Source organism: Bidens hawaiensis, unplaced genomic scaffold (assembly GCF_021521415.1).
Source record: "Bidens hawaiensis isolate Kalapana, Puna unplaced genomic scaffold, B.hawaiensis_p1.1 tig00050763_1, whole genome shotgun sequence".
NCBI classification, from domain to species: Eukaryota; Viridiplantae; Streptophyta; class Magnoliopsida; order Asterales; family Asteraceae; genus Bidens; species Bidens hawaiensis.
Window position 1 is genome coordinate 1 of NW_027499107.1, and position 17,280 is coordinate 17,280.

The 17,280-nt window shown below is 35.8% G+C and overlaps 1 protein-coding gene and 1 pseudogene across 3 annotated transcripts; one reads left to right on the top strand and one right to left on the bottom strand.

Annotated features, from left to right (window-relative positions):
* The first annotated feature begins 6,591 nt into the window (after positions 1-6,591).
* Positions 6,592-9,350, top strand: LOC143598719 (uncharacterized; annotated as a pseudogene).
* A 627-nt stretch (positions 9,351-9,977) lies between these two features.
* Positions 9,978-16,788, bottom strand: LOC143598713 (rhomboid-like protein 15). 3 transcript variants are annotated; one of them, XM_077076861.1, is made up of 13 exons: positions 16,703-16,788; positions 13,687-13,852; positions 13,290-13,593; positions 13,175-13,207; positions 13,006-13,097; positions 12,851-12,924; positions 12,307-12,401; positions 12,151-12,220; positions 11,837-12,021; positions 10,580-10,634; positions 10,430-10,489; positions 10,245-10,319; positions 9,978-10,133 (listed from the first exon to the last, which is right to left on the bottom strand). In XM_077076861.1, the coding sequence occupies exons 1-13, from the start codon at positions 16,724-16,726 to the stop codon at positions 10,128-10,130; spliced, it is 1,239 nt and encodes a 412-aa protein (XP_076932976.1). In that variant the 5' UTR covers positions 16,727-16,788; the 3' UTR covers positions 9,978-10,127. The 3 variants fall into 3 exon arrangements, with proteins under 3 accessions (XP_076932976.1, XP_076932975.1, XP_076932977.1); XM_077076860.1 differs by lacking the exon at positions 9,978-10,133 and having other exon boundaries at positions 10,233-10,319; XM_077076862.1 differs by lacking the exons at positions 9,978-10,133; positions 10,245-10,319; positions 10,430-10,489; positions 10,580-10,634 and adding an exon at positions 10,703-11,047.
* Between the last annotated feature and the right edge of the window lie 492 nt (positions 16,789-17,280).

Below are 17,280 nucleotides of genomic sequence, written 5' to 3' on the forward strand. Positions count from 1 at the left end.
CAAAAGATATGGCAGCTGCAGGGGACAAGAGAAAGCTGACAGGGAACAGTAACAGGCATGGGCGGGTCAGATAAAGGTACTGGTCAAGCATGGAAAAAGCAGATCTCCAAAGATAATGTCAGTCACTTTTTCTGCCAACCAATGGGGTTGGTGCGCATGCTGCGCCGAAAGTAACTTTTCAGACATAAAGCAGATTAGGTCAACGGCTCAAAAGATAAGACATCACAAAAGCAAACGGCTAGATTAAACAGAAGAAAAGACTCAAGACATAGCGCGAGAAAGCTTGAGCGCGAAGGCAGACACAGAAGGTCAAGAGTGCGCGAGCGCGAAGGCAGACAGAATCAACCTTTGCGCGCCGCGGAAAGAACTACAATTCTAAGCGCGCCGCGGGAAGAACTTCAATTCTAAGCGCGTCGCGATAAGAACTATATTCCTTAGCGCGTCGCGGGAAGAACGGTATCCATAGCGCGCGCGGGAAGAACTAAAATCCTTGGCGCGCTGCGGGGACAGTTCGTCTCGCGTATCGCAGGAACAACTGGTCTTCACGCAGGCTTCCTTGAAAGGAGTCTGGCGCGTGGAGCTGCGCAGACAACCTTAGGCGGGAAGACAAAGGACAAGCAACGAGGTTAGAAGAAAAAGAGGGAAACAAGGCGGAAAGAGAGAAGAAGAGGGACGGGACGGCGGAAAGAAAGAGAGAGAAAGAGGCGGGAAGGAAAATAAAGTAAAATATAAGTATAAATAAATATTAAATCATAAAAGAAAGAGATCGGGTCAGAGAAACGGGTACCTGGGTCGGGTCGGATCGGGGCAGATGTCACATGTACTCTGGGGAAGATCCCTACCCAGTTGCTTTTCCGTTTCGGCAAAGCGCTTGGCCCCCGTCATGATGGCATCCCATGTGGATGGCATGCCGTCTTTACCCGTCAACGTGCGGATAAGCTCTGGGTATTCGGCGCCCTGGATGAAAGCGGCTGCGAACAAGATCTTCGCTTACGGTGCCCAGACTCAGCTTTTTCGAGTTGAAACGAGTGATGAAGTCTAGTAAAGATTCATCCTCCTCCCTAACGCAGTTGAGGATCGTCCACTGCTCTTCAGTATATTTCCTCTGTTGACTGAAGTGCTGGCTGAACTTGTGTTGGAAATCCGCCCAATCATAGATGTGGTGGATCGGTAAACGATCAAACCACGCCCTGGCCGCTCCAACCAGCGTCATCTGGAACATATAAAATCCACGTGGGTTCCGTCCAGTTGCTGACGGTTGCCCCCGCTATGAATCTGTTCAAGTGATCGTCTGGGTCGGATATACCATCATAAGTGCCGATGTTGGACATCTGTTTGGCACTCTTCGGGGCGATTGCTTCCGCAATGTCCCTTGCAAACTTGGACGTTCCCGCATTTGCAACAGTTGGTCTAAAGGTTATGGAGAAGTCACGTGGGTTTCCCCCCGCGTTCCTTGGTTTGAAGGTTTCTCCCAAATTCCTTCTTGGTTGGAAGTCCATTTCCTTGCGCTTCCTTTTCGCCCTATGACAAGGGTTTGCGTCACTGTCGGACTCCTCCCAATCATCGTCTAAGTACTCGCACTCATTGCTCATGTTGAGCTGTTGTCGAGTGCTTCCGAATTCGTCAGCCTGTTGGAGTGAACGTAAGCGTTCATCCAACTCAGCTTGGAATTCCTTCTGATGTGCTTCCGCCCACGCTTTAACTTGATCAAGTGTTTGGCGGGGGAGCCTCGTCTGTTGTCTCTCCAACTGGGTATCGGTGAATCCCAGTGAAGGATTGTTTACTGCACTTGCCCCGGCTTGGGTAACCGGAGTAGTGTTCGTAAAAATTGTGTACTCGCCGGTGTTCCCCCCAGTAGCTGGGGTTGTGGTTACCGAGTTTCTAGGTCACTCGTTGGCCTTGGCATTGGAGTAACCTTAACCATCTTTCCAGAAGTTTTGAAAAAACTGAAAAAGAAGTAGTTCTAGCTTTTGTCCCACGGATGGCGCCAATGAAGAAACACTAAGTGACCCTGGGCAGATTACGGATAATCTGGGGGTTAAGTAGATGTTTCCCACGAGGGTTAGGTCCGGCAAAGATGGTTATCCTTCAGATGACCTGCAAAACAGACACCGTGAGCTCGTCACTGAGAATGGGGGGTTCCTCCTTGTGACCACCCTCCGGCGGTGAGAATCAGACTAGATTGCTCTGAATATAAGTGTATATTAAGAGAAATAGCTAGAGAAGATAAGGTAATCCTACCGTTCCAAGGTGTTGGAGTATTTATAGCCGAAGGTAGGTTTCCAAGCAGGTACAGCCAGCTGTATAATATTCCTGTTCTACCAACTGTGGGCTACGCACGTGCCATGCTGGTGGTTGGTGGGTAGGCAGCGGCTGATAGTGACATGGCCGGCTGTGTACTATTCCTTTTCCACCAACTGCAGGCTATGTACGTGCCACGACAAGGATTGGTGAGTAGGCAGCGGCTGATAGTGACATTAAGTACTAGAGCATGCTCCTCCTCGTACTGTTGTCGGTGAGCTGTCACCCTGTGATTGGTTCATGGGCTGCTTTGGTCAGATCTTGTCTATTTTGTCCATACCTTGGCAGGTATAGTACAAAAGATCTTCCAGAAGCGTACGGACTGGCCCATTTGGGCGGGAGTATTCCCGCCTTGCTCATTCCTTCTTCAGGTGACATTACTGAATTATTAAGAGTTAGTGCCTTGTGCGTGTAGCCTTGCTATTAGTGCGGGTAGCCTTCCCTGATGGTTTGTATCCGCAGCTGCGGGAACAGGCGGGGGGTACTTCACCATTGGGAGGCTTTTCCTGCTGGGAACAGCTGGCGTACTGCGCGTAAGGTCTTCATCTCTGAGCATGGTGGGTCCTGCGGAACCAGTTGGTCCTTGCGCAGACATTCCTCTTCAAGGTGAGTCTTGCGGGTCCAACTGGGCTCTGCTGGGACCTACCTCTTCACCTCACTAAAGCAAAATGCACTAGTTCAACCATATGTCATTGTCAATACCCTTGTTGAATTTTGAATGGTTTTATCTATCTATCTAATAAGTTGGAATAAAATGGAAGTCACTTATATTAAGATCTTGATATCATGAAATTTCTCATGACGACTTTCGTAAAACTTGTCAAAATAAGTATAGATATTGATTCATCAGTATTTATATGCACATGTGCTGAACTTATGTTAAAATAGATAAACTCAGACATGTTCGTATATTAGTTTGTTTGTGTTAAAGATATAAAACCTATTATTAATATGTTTTCATCGAATAACGTATTTAATACCGGCCAAAAAGAACTCGATCCACATAAGCATTAATTCGGTGTATGAGCCCAATACGAATGAATCGCAATTTTCATAAATCCCAACATTGTTGATGTGGTTTTATATACCTTTATCAAGGTTCTTATGCTAAAAGTGTAGCATATTCTGATTTCTGAGCTTTAAATAGCCACAATCTTATAGAAATTTGTTTTAAAGTCTTCAAAATATATTGAACGACGATTATAATAAAACCATAAAATTCTAATCTTGAATTTATAGAGGCAGACTCGGATAAATATCTTTAGGAATTTATCACATTTTTATTCTTATAACTTTAATTAATATACAAAATATGTTTTTAAGATTGATGTCAGCATATCATATATAAGGAATGGACCATATGGGAATATGCTAAGTTGTAAAAACTTGAGAAAATTACTGTTTGTGTTCCTGTGGTTTTAGGGCGGAGACACAATAAGTCCTTGAAATTTTTTTTGAGGTTTTAGGGCGGAGACACAATGAGTCCCCGTAAATTTCTTTTGAATTGGTTGAGTCCCTGTGGTTTCATAAACGAACAATTTGAGTCCCTGTGGTTTCAGAAACGAACAATTTGAGTCTATGTGGTTTCAGTAAAATGAAAGTTTACCTTGAAAGTTAAGTAACGGCAGGGACTCAAATGGTTCATTTTTGAAACCACGATTACTCAACCAGTTCAAAATTTTTTTCGGCAACTCATTGTGCTTCTGCCTTAAAACCAAAGAGACGCAAACAATATTTTTTTCTAAAAACTTTAATAACCAATTTAAGTCACACATTTAATTTCCATTAATTTGAGGTTGTAATTAATAATAATAATAATAATAATAATAATAATAATAAAAAGTAGTAGAGGAGAGAAAAACAAAAGTTAATACAAAAGATTTGCCTTCATTTCTTAAACCAAAAAGTTAATTAATACAAATGTATATATTCGAATAAAAATACCCAAAAAATTACTATAACAAAAACAAATAGAAAATGCTAAAACTGAGCTTGTCTACATTTCTTGATCATTAGTTCTTTACCATCATCTTTGAGCAAAAAAAAAATGTTCGAGCAGCTGTTAATACCAAAAAAAAAAAAAAAAGTAAATTTAGAAAACTAAAGTTGTGTAAATGAGAATTCCTGAATAGAAAACTAACTGTGCGTAAATTCGAATTCTTAAAACAAATGTGGTATTATGTATTATGTGTATGTAATCCACATAAAAATATGTGTGTATATCTTATTTGCATGTATGTAACGTGTATTACACAACTGTAATGCATATTTACAATTTGCTCGCATTACATATGTTTAATATTGTATTACGTATATGTAATGTGTATTACACAAGATTTATGCATATTACACGTATGTTGTTCACTTGTTCATATTGCATGTATATTATTACATATATGTAACCCATTACATAAACTAGAAAATTATATCTTGATTACAAATTAATATAATAAACTAATATAAACCATAAAAGGATTAAAAGCTAATGATTGGTATAATTTTTGTGGAAAAGAAAGAATTAGAGGTGTTAAAGAAACAATTAAGAGACTTTGGTCCGTTAGTCTCGTATTTCATGGACAAAAGAAATAACTATTATAATTAAATCAGTTAAAATAGTAAAATAACCTGCCATAATAATTAAACTAGTTATAATAATCAAATAGCACATTATTCCCTTTTCGAGCCCTCCTGAATGTCTCGCGTCGTCTCGCCTCTGCCTCCAATACCGCGCACCGTTTTGGTATAAGAATTAGAGGTGTTAAAGAAACAATTAAGAGACCTTGGTCCGTTAGTCTCATATTTCATGGACAAAAGAAACAACTATTATAATTAAATCAGTTTAAATAGTAAAATAACCTCTCGTAATAATTAAACTAGTTACAATAATCAAATAGCACATTATTCCCTTTTCGAGCCCTCCTGGCTCTGAACGTCTCGCGTCATCTCGCCTCCGCCTCCAATACCGCCCACCGTTTTGGTATGGAGGCAGGAAGGAGCGGGTCGTTCGAGGCTTCAAGAAGGTGCCATCCAACTTTACATTTGAACAAACCAAACTTCATTTCATACATTATTATGAGAATTTTTATATCTTTTATTTTAACTCTATTTTGGATTATATCATAGCTCGTTGTAAAGTTCTCGTCAAATAAAATTAAACTGTGTAAAAACATTCACATCAAAAGTTAAGTAAAAACAAGTCCTTTTTTAACTGATATTATACTTATGTTTATAACCATTCACATCAAAACTCAATGAACATTTAACGGTATAAGACTTTACTGTGTTGATTGTTATAAACCTTACTCCTCGTCGTTATTATTCGTGTCAAATAATTATTAATGGAATACTAGTCTATTTTAAACAGTTAATTTTTTGTTATTTTGCATAACGTCATACATGGCCAGTCCCTATGGTAGGGTGAGTCGGACAATCGCCCGAGGCACGTAAGTTTTGGGGGCCAAATTTTTTCTTATCCATATGTTTTAATTTTTTTTATATAGGTATGGATCTTAATCATCATATTATTTGGGTCCAATACTTTTTCTCTCCATTAATCCATTTAAGTTATTGAATCCAAACTAAATTTAAAATAAAAATAAAATTAGATAAACAAACATACTGTATTATGGCCGATTGAATTCCAGATTTCCAGGCCCAATTCTTCTTTGGTGAAGATCGGTGATAGACCAAAGGCTCAGCCGCAGACGTCGGACGACCAAGTGATCGTCGTTGACCACTAGCTCACCGTCATTAACCACCACTCACCAGTGGGCCACCGTTGCTTTGTTTATTGTTATAATGCTAGTGTCATTTGAAAAAAAATAGCTATTATATTCCGTTACTCGCTATGGCCTACGTGCCTTTTTTATTTCTGCTCGACCGAAGTACTTAAATTCTTAGAGCCAGCCTTGACGTCCTAGCATTGTTAAATGTTGTTGTTTGACGTGACTTATCTGAGTTTGGTATTGCGGTTTAAGTTTATACGTTGTTTGCTTAGTGTTTGGACTATGATTTATCGACGATTAATATGTTTTCGAATGATTTATAGATATATCGACACGCGTATTGAAAGACGTTATCTGCAACAAAATCAAAAAGGAAATGCTATGATTTTTTGCATCCTTTTGTCACCTGATAACAAGTAACTATCACCTAAATATAAAGTTGGTACACCTGTTTATGTTGTTTTGGTTGAAAATTATAATCAGTTCTTTTAAAGAGAGGCTTTGTATCAATAACTTTGTAATTGTAGTTGTGTTTGGTGTCATAATAAAAGAAGTCTATTTCACCATGTATTATCGTAACCTTGCTAAGAAAAACAGGTATGATTCATAATTCTTAGGGTTTTTTTTTTTTTTTTTTTTTTTTGTCTTGCAGACTAGTAGTAACAGAAGTATTTGATATCATATATGAAGTATAATGAAAATCATGAAAGATAATAAACAACTAAACAAGGTACGTCTTATGGGTGTACATGAAACCAAAAAAAAAGGAAATGAACCGATACAAAAATAGGTGGGTTGTTTCATGTTTTTGTAAAAATCAAAGGAAAAAAAAACGAACCGAAACCAAGTTTATAATTTTCACTTTTTTATTTTAAGTAATTTGTAATGATATTAATAAATATGTAACTTAAATATTTTTGGCCTATTTATGTAATAACCAATTAGTTGCTGGTTAACAAAATAATTTAGACATAAATTCATTATTTTGTCCCAACTCTTTTTTTTTCAAAAAAATTCAACCTAGCTAAAAAGAAAAAGAAAAGAAAAACCACAGTTGAACCTAATCAAACCAAAACTGAAAAAACCAAAACGAATAATTTTCTAAAACTCAAAAACATAAATTTCGGATTTTGGGTTTGGTTTTAGTCCAAAACCAACCTATGCACAAGTTCTCTTTACACAAATTCATGAAAATGTAGCATATACTTTCAATTCTGGGAAAATGTCATATAATAGTAAACAAGTTTTAAAAGTGTTTTAATTAGGTCACTCATGCAAATTTCTCCAAATCGGGTCACTAAATCTTCAAATAGAGTCTCACCGATTTTTTTATGCGCCAAGAAAGCAATGAAGAATAAGATGTGCGGGTCTGAATTTGCAATATATGTAGTTAAATTTAAAAAAAATTAAAAAAAATGTTAATTATATTAAAACTTAAAAATAAAAAATAAAATTCGCGTCACCACTCAATATTGGTCAACGTAAATAAAAGATAAAAAGATTTCCTATGTGAAAGAAAAACATAACTAAAAAAATACGTGAAAACCTTTAATTTAATAAAATATGAAAGTTGAGTGACTTAACTGGAACATTTTTCAAACTTGAGTGAACTAATTAAACACTTTTCAAACTTTGTTACTATTTTATAAAATTGTCATTTTCAATTTTCATAACAACAATACTAAAAAGTAGCATGTCGATTTAATGAGATTTATCATTTATCATTTGCCGATGAATGATAGCCTATACTATCAAAAGCTTGGATAAAGGAATGCATCTTTTGATAAGTTGAATCCGACAAGTAGGAGTGTGTAATGCTATCATATCTTTAATTTATCGTAATGTTTATTCCTTAACTCTTACATTATTTATTTATATAAATAAATTTAATAATGCAAAAAAAATAATAATTAAAATGATGTGTAAACTAAATCTTATGACATCAAAAAGTGGACCCACAATTCTCTATAAATACCTATAGAATGATAGAAATATAGGCTCACTATCATTTCTCCAACATTGAAACAAAGGTCACACATATATGGAATCAACCAACGGAGTCGCCGAGACCGCGGTGCAATCGGTGGAGAGAGAGGTGAAAATGGTGAGGAGACGACGACAAGGAAGATATGGATAGCTGTGGATGAGAGTGAAGGGAGTTATTACGCTCTTGAGTGGGCTCTTCAACATCTTCTCCACCACCATGATGTCGTCAATTAGAAATCCAGCTTTAGTGTCACGGTGGTTCATGTCCAAACTCACTTTCAACCAACTTACACCCCCCTTTCCACGGGTCCTGGGTAAGTGGTGGAGCTCGAAAATTAGATCAGTTATCAAACTAGCAATGCTATTGGTTCACTAGTCGAATATTATAAAACTGAATGATGCCATAAGTAATTATAAAAAATATTTGTTACTATGTAACTGCTATGATTATTATATTTAAAAGAATAAAAAATATATATTTCTTTTTATAAAGTAAAGGAAAACAAGATGATGTATATATATTTTTTAGGGGAATAACAAATAGTTTATTAGCAATTTAGTAAGAAGTTCAAGTTAAAATCTTATAATTTATAAAATAAGATATGTTTAAAGAATTTCTTTTTATACACAAAACATTCAACATTATAACTTGTCAAAACCTGATCAATACACAGTTCTATTTGCGACATCTGGGACGAGAGAATCAGTGGTAAAGGCGGAGGAAGAAAGTGCTGCTAAAGTTCTTGCTCGTGCTTCCAAGTTATGCGACCAACATAAGGTTACCCATTTTTTATATAGCATTTTCTTAATCCTTTTATTTCCTAGTAGTCTCATGTTTTGAAATTATTTTATTTTCTGATAGAAAATAACACTTATAAAAAAATTGTTTGATAATTCTGACAGATAAAAGCAGAGTACTTAGTCTTAAAGGGTAAGCCAAAGGAGATACTGGTTGAAGCTGTAGAGCAAATGGATATTGACCTTCTTGTTGTTGGCAGCAAAGGCCTAGGCCAGATCAAGAGGTACGATAATATTAAGCTATATTAAAAACCTTAATTATCAGTCTATTTATCTTAAAATATTATTCGAGAGAAAAAAACGACAAACTAAACTAAATCTAAGAACGAGAGATATAAAATGTGTAAACATAAAATGTGCGTTTATAAGTTGAGTTTCTAACTAATGAATTAGCTAACTATATTGAGCATATACTTTTAGCATTATAAGCGGTAATCGTGTATTCACATGGCTATAATTGGAAGCATTAGTGATTACTGTGCGCATCATGCCAATTGTCCGGTTCTTATTGTTCGTCCACCAAACGTGTCACAATACTGAACTAAATACACATTGGTCATTCCTGGCGAGTCATATAAGTATGGTGTTGGTTGTGTTATGATTATGTCATAAACCACTTATATAGTGTATTAGTGTTGTTGAAATAAATCGAGTCGTGGAGCGTATGTATGGGTCTTATAGGTTAATATAGGTCATCTATGGCTCACCATATCTTTTACATTGTCAAGTTTGTTTTTAACTATTGTACACAAGTATGAAGCCATATCCATTGTTACAGGTTATGTTTTATCTTTAATGGGTAAATCAGTCGACTGAGTCAAATGGGTACAACGCCATAAAACCCTCTAAATTATCTTATTTAAAAACTGAAATCAGTATTGAAATAATATAACAATTGTAATGATATTTGACACCAGGTGTACCAATTTGACATGCACCAAAAGTTACCATTTTGACCGGTTACAAACGACTAACCCATTTGACATGTACCAAAAGCTACGTTTTGACCCGTTAATCAGCCAATTTCCACCTCTAGAATAACCAATTGTGCGCGAAAAAAGTGTTTCAACAAGCATTAATCATATACAGGTTTCAAGTACATGAAACTCCAATCATGAACACGATATTTTCCATTTTTTTTAATTGTTCCAAGTGTTACTGCCATTTAAAATCTTATAAACAGAAACTAAGAAAGATTAAAAAAGGTAAAATTAGAAACATCACTGGACATATATGCAGATACCCGCAAGCATTGACCTACTTGAGCTGCATACGTGTGTCGTATTAATGCACTCATCAACAACCAGCCTGTACACATCATCCCTACACGTTGACAGCAAATAATAGCTCAGTAGAGATAAAATTTTCAACCACTTCACTAAAGATTAATTAGATGATTATTGTAATGACAAACATTAATTATTAAAGTCCCACCTGTTGCGTCATGAGTATTTCAACTGCTACATTTAAATCTCCATCAGCAGCTGCAATGGCGACTTCAACCTGTGTCTGAAACAACCCAAAAAATCTTTCAAAAAACAGAGCAGCAGGAGGCAGAAGCGGGGGGGGGGGGGGGGGGGGGGGGGAATGTGTTTTTAAATAACGGATGATTGTTTTACCTTATCAAAACCCATTGCTAAAAGCTTTTGAATCTCCTCATCGGATGGAGGAGCACATTGCTTCATACAAATTAAATAATATATTTAGTTACGGGAGGTAAAATACTAATACATAATTACAAGTCTGAGACCAAGGAAAAGATGTATAACCTGACTGAGGGGGTCGCCTAAAGTTGCTGCTGATCTGGCATCTACCTCTGGCTGCCTAAATTATAAACACACAATAAGTATGATTCAAATAACCTTTAAATTGATGACTCAGATAGGTAGCTTTTTGGTGCAGTTTCAACCATGATAACAAAGCTCATATTCGTACTAAAATAAAGCCCATAAATATCAAACTGCATTTGTGGAAACAATTTGTCACACCCGGGTGCCTGAGTGAGCGACTTTGATTTACAGATTTCGAAACTCAAAAGTAAAACTCGCTTAATGCAACGAAAGTCTTAACTTATGTCTTACAAATGTAAAATCACCCATAAATCCCAACTCTACTGAATTGTTCAAAAAAAGGAAACATAATCATCAAATGTCTATTCCCAAGTCTTCTCTCTACTAGCATCAAATGCCCTCAATTCGCCTTTCCCTTATCATTGCTACTAGAAAGGTCAAGCACATCTGAAATACATGCTAAAACTGGTAAGCTCACGCTGATGAGTTCTAAGTTCTAACGTTTAGTATTTCAAATTACTTTCTTAGTAACTATCATGATATTTTAGAAAACTAAGCTAAAAGTACTAGCACAGATTCGTACACGTGTGAGGCGGACCGAAGGTCCTCCTATCACACACGAGGCTAATCCCTATACCTAAGAAAAAAAATAACAATTCTGGTTGTAAAATACATCTTTATGAATCGTACCTTCAAACATCCTTAAAAAACACTAATAAAAAGTTAAAAATAGATTTTATTTGAAATAAATCTAGTTTCTCACTTTTTATCAATGCTTTTTAAAAGATGTTGGCTGTAGAATTAATAAATAGGTATTTTACAGCCATAACTATTATTTATTTTTCTCATGTATTGGGATTATAAAGATATCTTATGCATTGGCAGCAAGAGGAGGATGGTGTAGCCTGATACCATGTCCATTTCCGCTTTCTTTACTAGTTTACTCATCAAGGGGATCATGTATATCAACCCAAACATGAAAGTTATGCCAACATAGGTTACCAAGCTTCTGGTAAAAATAACAAACTGATGGTACTAACCACCATGATTTTAGCGTTATATCTCACAGTTACAAGCTTTCTAGAACCTGGTAGCGGACAACTTAAACAACTAATTTCCGCTTTCCGTAAGTGCGTTTTGATATTCATGGGGTTCACGTAAGTAGCAAGAAGAGCTTTGGTTTCATGGTTGCTGCCATATATGACACCTCCTACTCACAAGTTAATTGAGCAATACCTTCTATTGTTTCTCTGTTGTCCTGCACCTATTGCTTCCTGACTTGAAGGGTGAACCGGGCTATTGCCACTTTCCAAAAGTCTAGCCTGTAGGCTCGAGTCAGAACCATTGGCGGGGCCTGTTTCAGTCTGAGTTGCACCAAGCGTCCTTCCACGCCCTGGGAATCTGCTATTTTCTTCAGTTGACTGCATAAAATTTTAAAAATGTACACAAGTTTATGGTATATACGTAAGATTACAGTTTGATATAGTTATTAGTATCCTAAAACAGGTAATGAAATTACATCGATTTTGAAATCGTAAGTAGTTTGATACCTGAGGAGACACCTCTCTACGTGGCATCCAAGAAGACAAGTTTGTCCACAAATTCCCGGCAAAAGTTTCACTGATAATATTATAAATATATATTAGAGAAAATATTGCATATAATGAAAGAAATAGTCAAATGTTGAGTAATAAGAGACAAACTACCTGGATGTTGTGTTACGAGTAGAATATGTAGGGATGTAACCAGAAGGATCACCACCAGTGCACATTATATATTTTGGTCTACGCACACAAGTTGACTGCAAAACAACGCAAATTGGAATATTAACAGAAACAGTTATTATATTTTGGTCTACCTCTAGTCTTAACTAAATGTAATAGATAATTATATTTGTTATCATCAGTTGCTAATTCTTTTGATAACGTCAATTGAATGTGAAGAGTTCATGCTGAATGTCACTGGCTGACACAAGTTAAAAGATTCCTTAAATAAATGTCTATGATTATTGTTCTGGATATAAAAAATAAATTTCTCCAACTTTTTGCCAAAGATTTCTTGATATACTTCATTTGGACTCAGGAAAACAATAAATTTAAAGATGAAACGAGAAATATTATGCAGTTTTAAATGTTACAAAACCGTTGATTTAATATGTATTTCAAAACAACTACCGTTACTTGGTACATCATCCACTCGTTAAACATGGAACACAAACAAAACTTAAAATGACCTTGAATGTTAACTTACAAGCCAAGAAGCTGATTCTATGCCCGAAAAGAAAGAGCTGCCCGGAATTATAAAGTTGAATAAACCATAAGTATCTAAAATGGGGGGGAAAATTGTGTTACAAAACCAGAACATATATGGAAGTACACGTATGACAATTGGGGAAAAAAACCTACACGCAAATCCAGATAAAATCCCACATAAATGTCCAAGTAATGAAATGTTTGTCATAAGAAGCTGGAACAGAATCAATAGCATCCATGGATACCTGAAGCACATTTCAATCAAGAATTTAAATGAAGTGAAAACACATAAAATAAAGTTATCACAGATACAGGCACTTACAACTTAGCAGGTACATTGAAAAGTCCAAACACACTGCAAAAGAGAATAAATAGATCAGTATCAAACATCCAAACTATCAAAATAATAACTTAATGTCAATAATTAACAAACTAACTTTCTAGATTGGACACCACTTAAGCTTGTTTCTATAACAATCATGGAGAATAGAACACCAGAGAAGCCAATCGCACACTCGTCCATGAATTGATAATACGAGTAAATTGGATTAAATGCAGCTATTAATGTAATTAAAATGTGAAAAATAGCACTAGTGGTAGCCAACAAAATGATCATGTATAGCAGACGGATTGAACCCATAACTCTTTCCAACTCTGTGCCTAAAGGAACTAGTGCCAACATATTGAAAACCAGATGGAGTATCGAACCATGAAATAATATAGATGTGAAAACCCTGTAAACTGCAAAAGATAAAGTGAATAAATGCATTACATACTTGCATTAAACCATGCATAATATATAAATAACTATAGAATCAAATCATCAATACAAACCTTGAAATTTAGATATAACAGCAGAGGGCAAGAAGCATACTTCTAGAAACGAGTCATATCCTGACAAAAGACAAATCAGGTATACAACAGAGCAAACTGCAACCACCACAGAAGTAAGAAATGGTATGCCTTCCCACCATTGCTTGAATCTTGTAGGTAAGCCTGCCTGTTCATACCAGAAATTAATTCAGTGCCGAATTTCAATATCCAAAAGAGAATCAATCATTCTGATCTATTAGGGATAAGATCGGCACCGTACGATAAATACCGATACCGAAAACGAGTAAAATCACATACCAAAACTGAAGGCTACTGATAAGTGATAACGAGAACATGAAAAATGAGTATCGGGGCAGTGGTTTTGTTCAATCGGTACCGATTCAGAATTGTACCGGAATAAGTGATAACGACTATCGAGAACATGAAAAATGAGTGTCGGCACTGGTTTTGTTCGACCGGTACCGACTCAGCATTGTACCAGAACGGTACATGTATTTGGTAAGAAGTGCCCATCCCTATGATCTATTAACAGTTATTCATTTCCTCTGTAGCTAGGGTTTGGATCCACGCTTAAAAATAATCAAGCAATCAACACAATATCATAACCACACAATCAAAAACAAAACAATTAGAAAATCAAGAGTTTTCTAGCTGATTCGATTAAACCTATACTACAATACATCACTCAATCCTCCTATTTCCTTGCACATTATAATAGCATTCGAAATTTGACTTGTGACCACTTCAAAACCCTACCGCATATCCCCAAGTTTAGATTCCGAACAAATTAACAACAAATCTTACTCAACTACTAATAATATTTCATTTATTGATGAGAAAAGTGCGAGATACGAATCAAATTCGAATCCAGCTTCAAATTTTCAAAATTCGAGTAACTCAATTCGATTAATTCAAGTATTCAAAATTTGATTTGTAGTATCCAAAAGGTAATCAATTATTCTGAACTATTAACAGTTATTTATTTCCCCTGTAGCTAGGGTTTGGAACTAAGCTATACATTAATCAAGTAATCAACACAGTATCCTAACAATTGAGAAATCGCATAATCAGATATTTAAGAGTCTTTTAGCTGACTCGTTTAAACCTAAACTACAATATAGCCCTCAACGATCCAATTTCCTTGCACATTATCTCAGCACTCAAAATTCATCATCTGACCACTTCAAAACCCTTCCGCATCTTCCCAATTTTATAAATCCGGAACAAATTAACAACAAATCTTACTCAACTGCTACTAATATTCCATTTATTGCTGAAAAAAGTGTGAAACATGAGCAAACTAATATTTCATTTAGTTTGTTACTTTGCTTATTGTTTGTTATTTCATTTGATTTCTAGAGCAGTTTGTCAATTACGGGTGTTCAGTGTTTGAATCAGACTCCAAAAACTCAAAATTCAATTCAATTCAATTCGGTTCGAGTTCAGTAATCGAATTCGAATCCAGCTTCAAAATTCAAATAACTCGATCTGATTGATTCAAGCATTCAATATTCAATTCGTTGACCACCCCTGCTTTTACCAGAAAGCAATTCAGTACCAAATTTCAATATCCAAAACGAATATCAAACATTTGGTTAACGATCATTCATTTCCTCTCTAGCAAGGGTTTGGATCCAAGCTTTATATTAATCAAGTAATCATCACAATCAGAGAAATAATAGTTTTCTAGTTGAATCAATTAACGCTTACTACAACATATCACTCAATCATCCAATTTCCTTGCACATTAAACTAGCATTTAAAATTTGTCATGTAAGTTGTAACTGCTTCAAAACCCTACCGCATGAATTCTGGACAAATTTACAACTAATCTTGCTCAACTACTAATAATATTTAACTTTTTGCTGAAAAACGATGCAAAATACGAACACGAATGTACTGGAATTGAAATCGAAGCTGCTTCTACTAGCTGAAGCGACAAATACGAGCACGTAGATACTGGAATTGAAATTCGAATCCAGCTTCAAAATTTCAAAATTCAAATAATTTGATTGATTAATTCAAGTATTCAATATCTAAAATGAAATCAATCACTCTGTTGACAATTATAACTGCTCTGCCTAGGGTTTGGATCTAAGCTTAATATTGTTAAAGTAACCAACACAATACCATAAGAACAAAATCAGATATCACACAATCAGAGAGTTAAGAGTCGTCAAGCTGATTCAATTCTACCAAAACTACAAGATAGCACTCAATCATCGAATTTCCTTTCACATAATCTCAGCATTCAAAATTTGTATCCTGACCACTTCAAAACCTACCGGCTACCGCATATCCCCAAATTTTAGATTCTGAACGAATAACAACAAATCTAACTCAAATACTAACAGCATTTCAGTTATTGCTGAAAATGGTGCGAGACATGAACAAATACAACCACGAATATACCGGAATTGAAATCGAAGCTGCTTTGTACCAGTGTTAGAACAAACTCAAAAAACTCGAATTTCGATTCAAGTCTATTCGAGATCACTAGCGATCGAACTTCGAATCAAATTCAAATTCAGCTTCAAATTTTCAAAAATTGAATAATTCAATTCGATTAACTCAAGAATTCGACATCTAAAACGAAATCAATCATTCTGTTAACAATTATTCGTTTCCTCTCTAGCTAGGGTTTGAATCAATCAAGTAATCAGCACAATATCAAAACAACAAAATCAGTAATCAAACAATCAGAGAATCAAGAGTTTTCTAGCTGATTCGGTCGAGCGTAAACTACAAAAATTGCACTTCATCATCCAATTTCATTCCACATTATCTCAGCATTCGAAATTCGTCATCTAACCACTTCAAAACCCTAACTGATATCCCCAATTTTAAATTCCGAACAAATTAACAACAAATCTTACTCAACTAATAATAATAATAATCGTTAATTACTGAAATCAGTGCGAGACATGAACACACACGGAGATAGTGGAATTGAAAATGAAGGTGAGTATTGGTAGCTGAAGTAATAAATATTGAAGGTGTTTGATGAAATTAGTACCTCAGAGACAATGTTTGATCGCATCGTTTACTTCAGATTGCTTGCGTAGTGTGTTTTGAACGTTAATAAAAGTCTACTCTTTGGTTTACTTGGAAGAAGAAAATGGAAACTCATCGACGGTTCTCGAGTTTTGATCCCGGTGTGATTGTTCAAATGGGCCTTTGTAGGAAAAAGGTTTTGGGCTTATCTATAATTTTACCCATTGGCATTTTACAACAGAAACATGAATAGGTCCAAACCAGTTCGGGTTATAAACTGAATCGGTTTAGTCAAATTTGGTCGAAAATAGTTTGAGGTGAAGCAGGCTCGGGTCATATGATTATTTTGGCTCAAAGTATTCGGACTCATGCAAATTGACTTGGATCTGGTTAGAACCAGTTTAGGCATACAAATAGACAGTTTGATTGGCTTAAAGCCAGTTTTTGTGTTATCGGATCGGGTCACGAACCGGTTTGGGCCACGAGAAGGGAAACCAATATTCAAACCATCGGGTAGACTCGGCTTGGAATCAGTTTGAGTCAAAAATGTTACTCGAACACACTCAGGAGAGGATTGTACCGTTCTCTTTAAGTCACCAC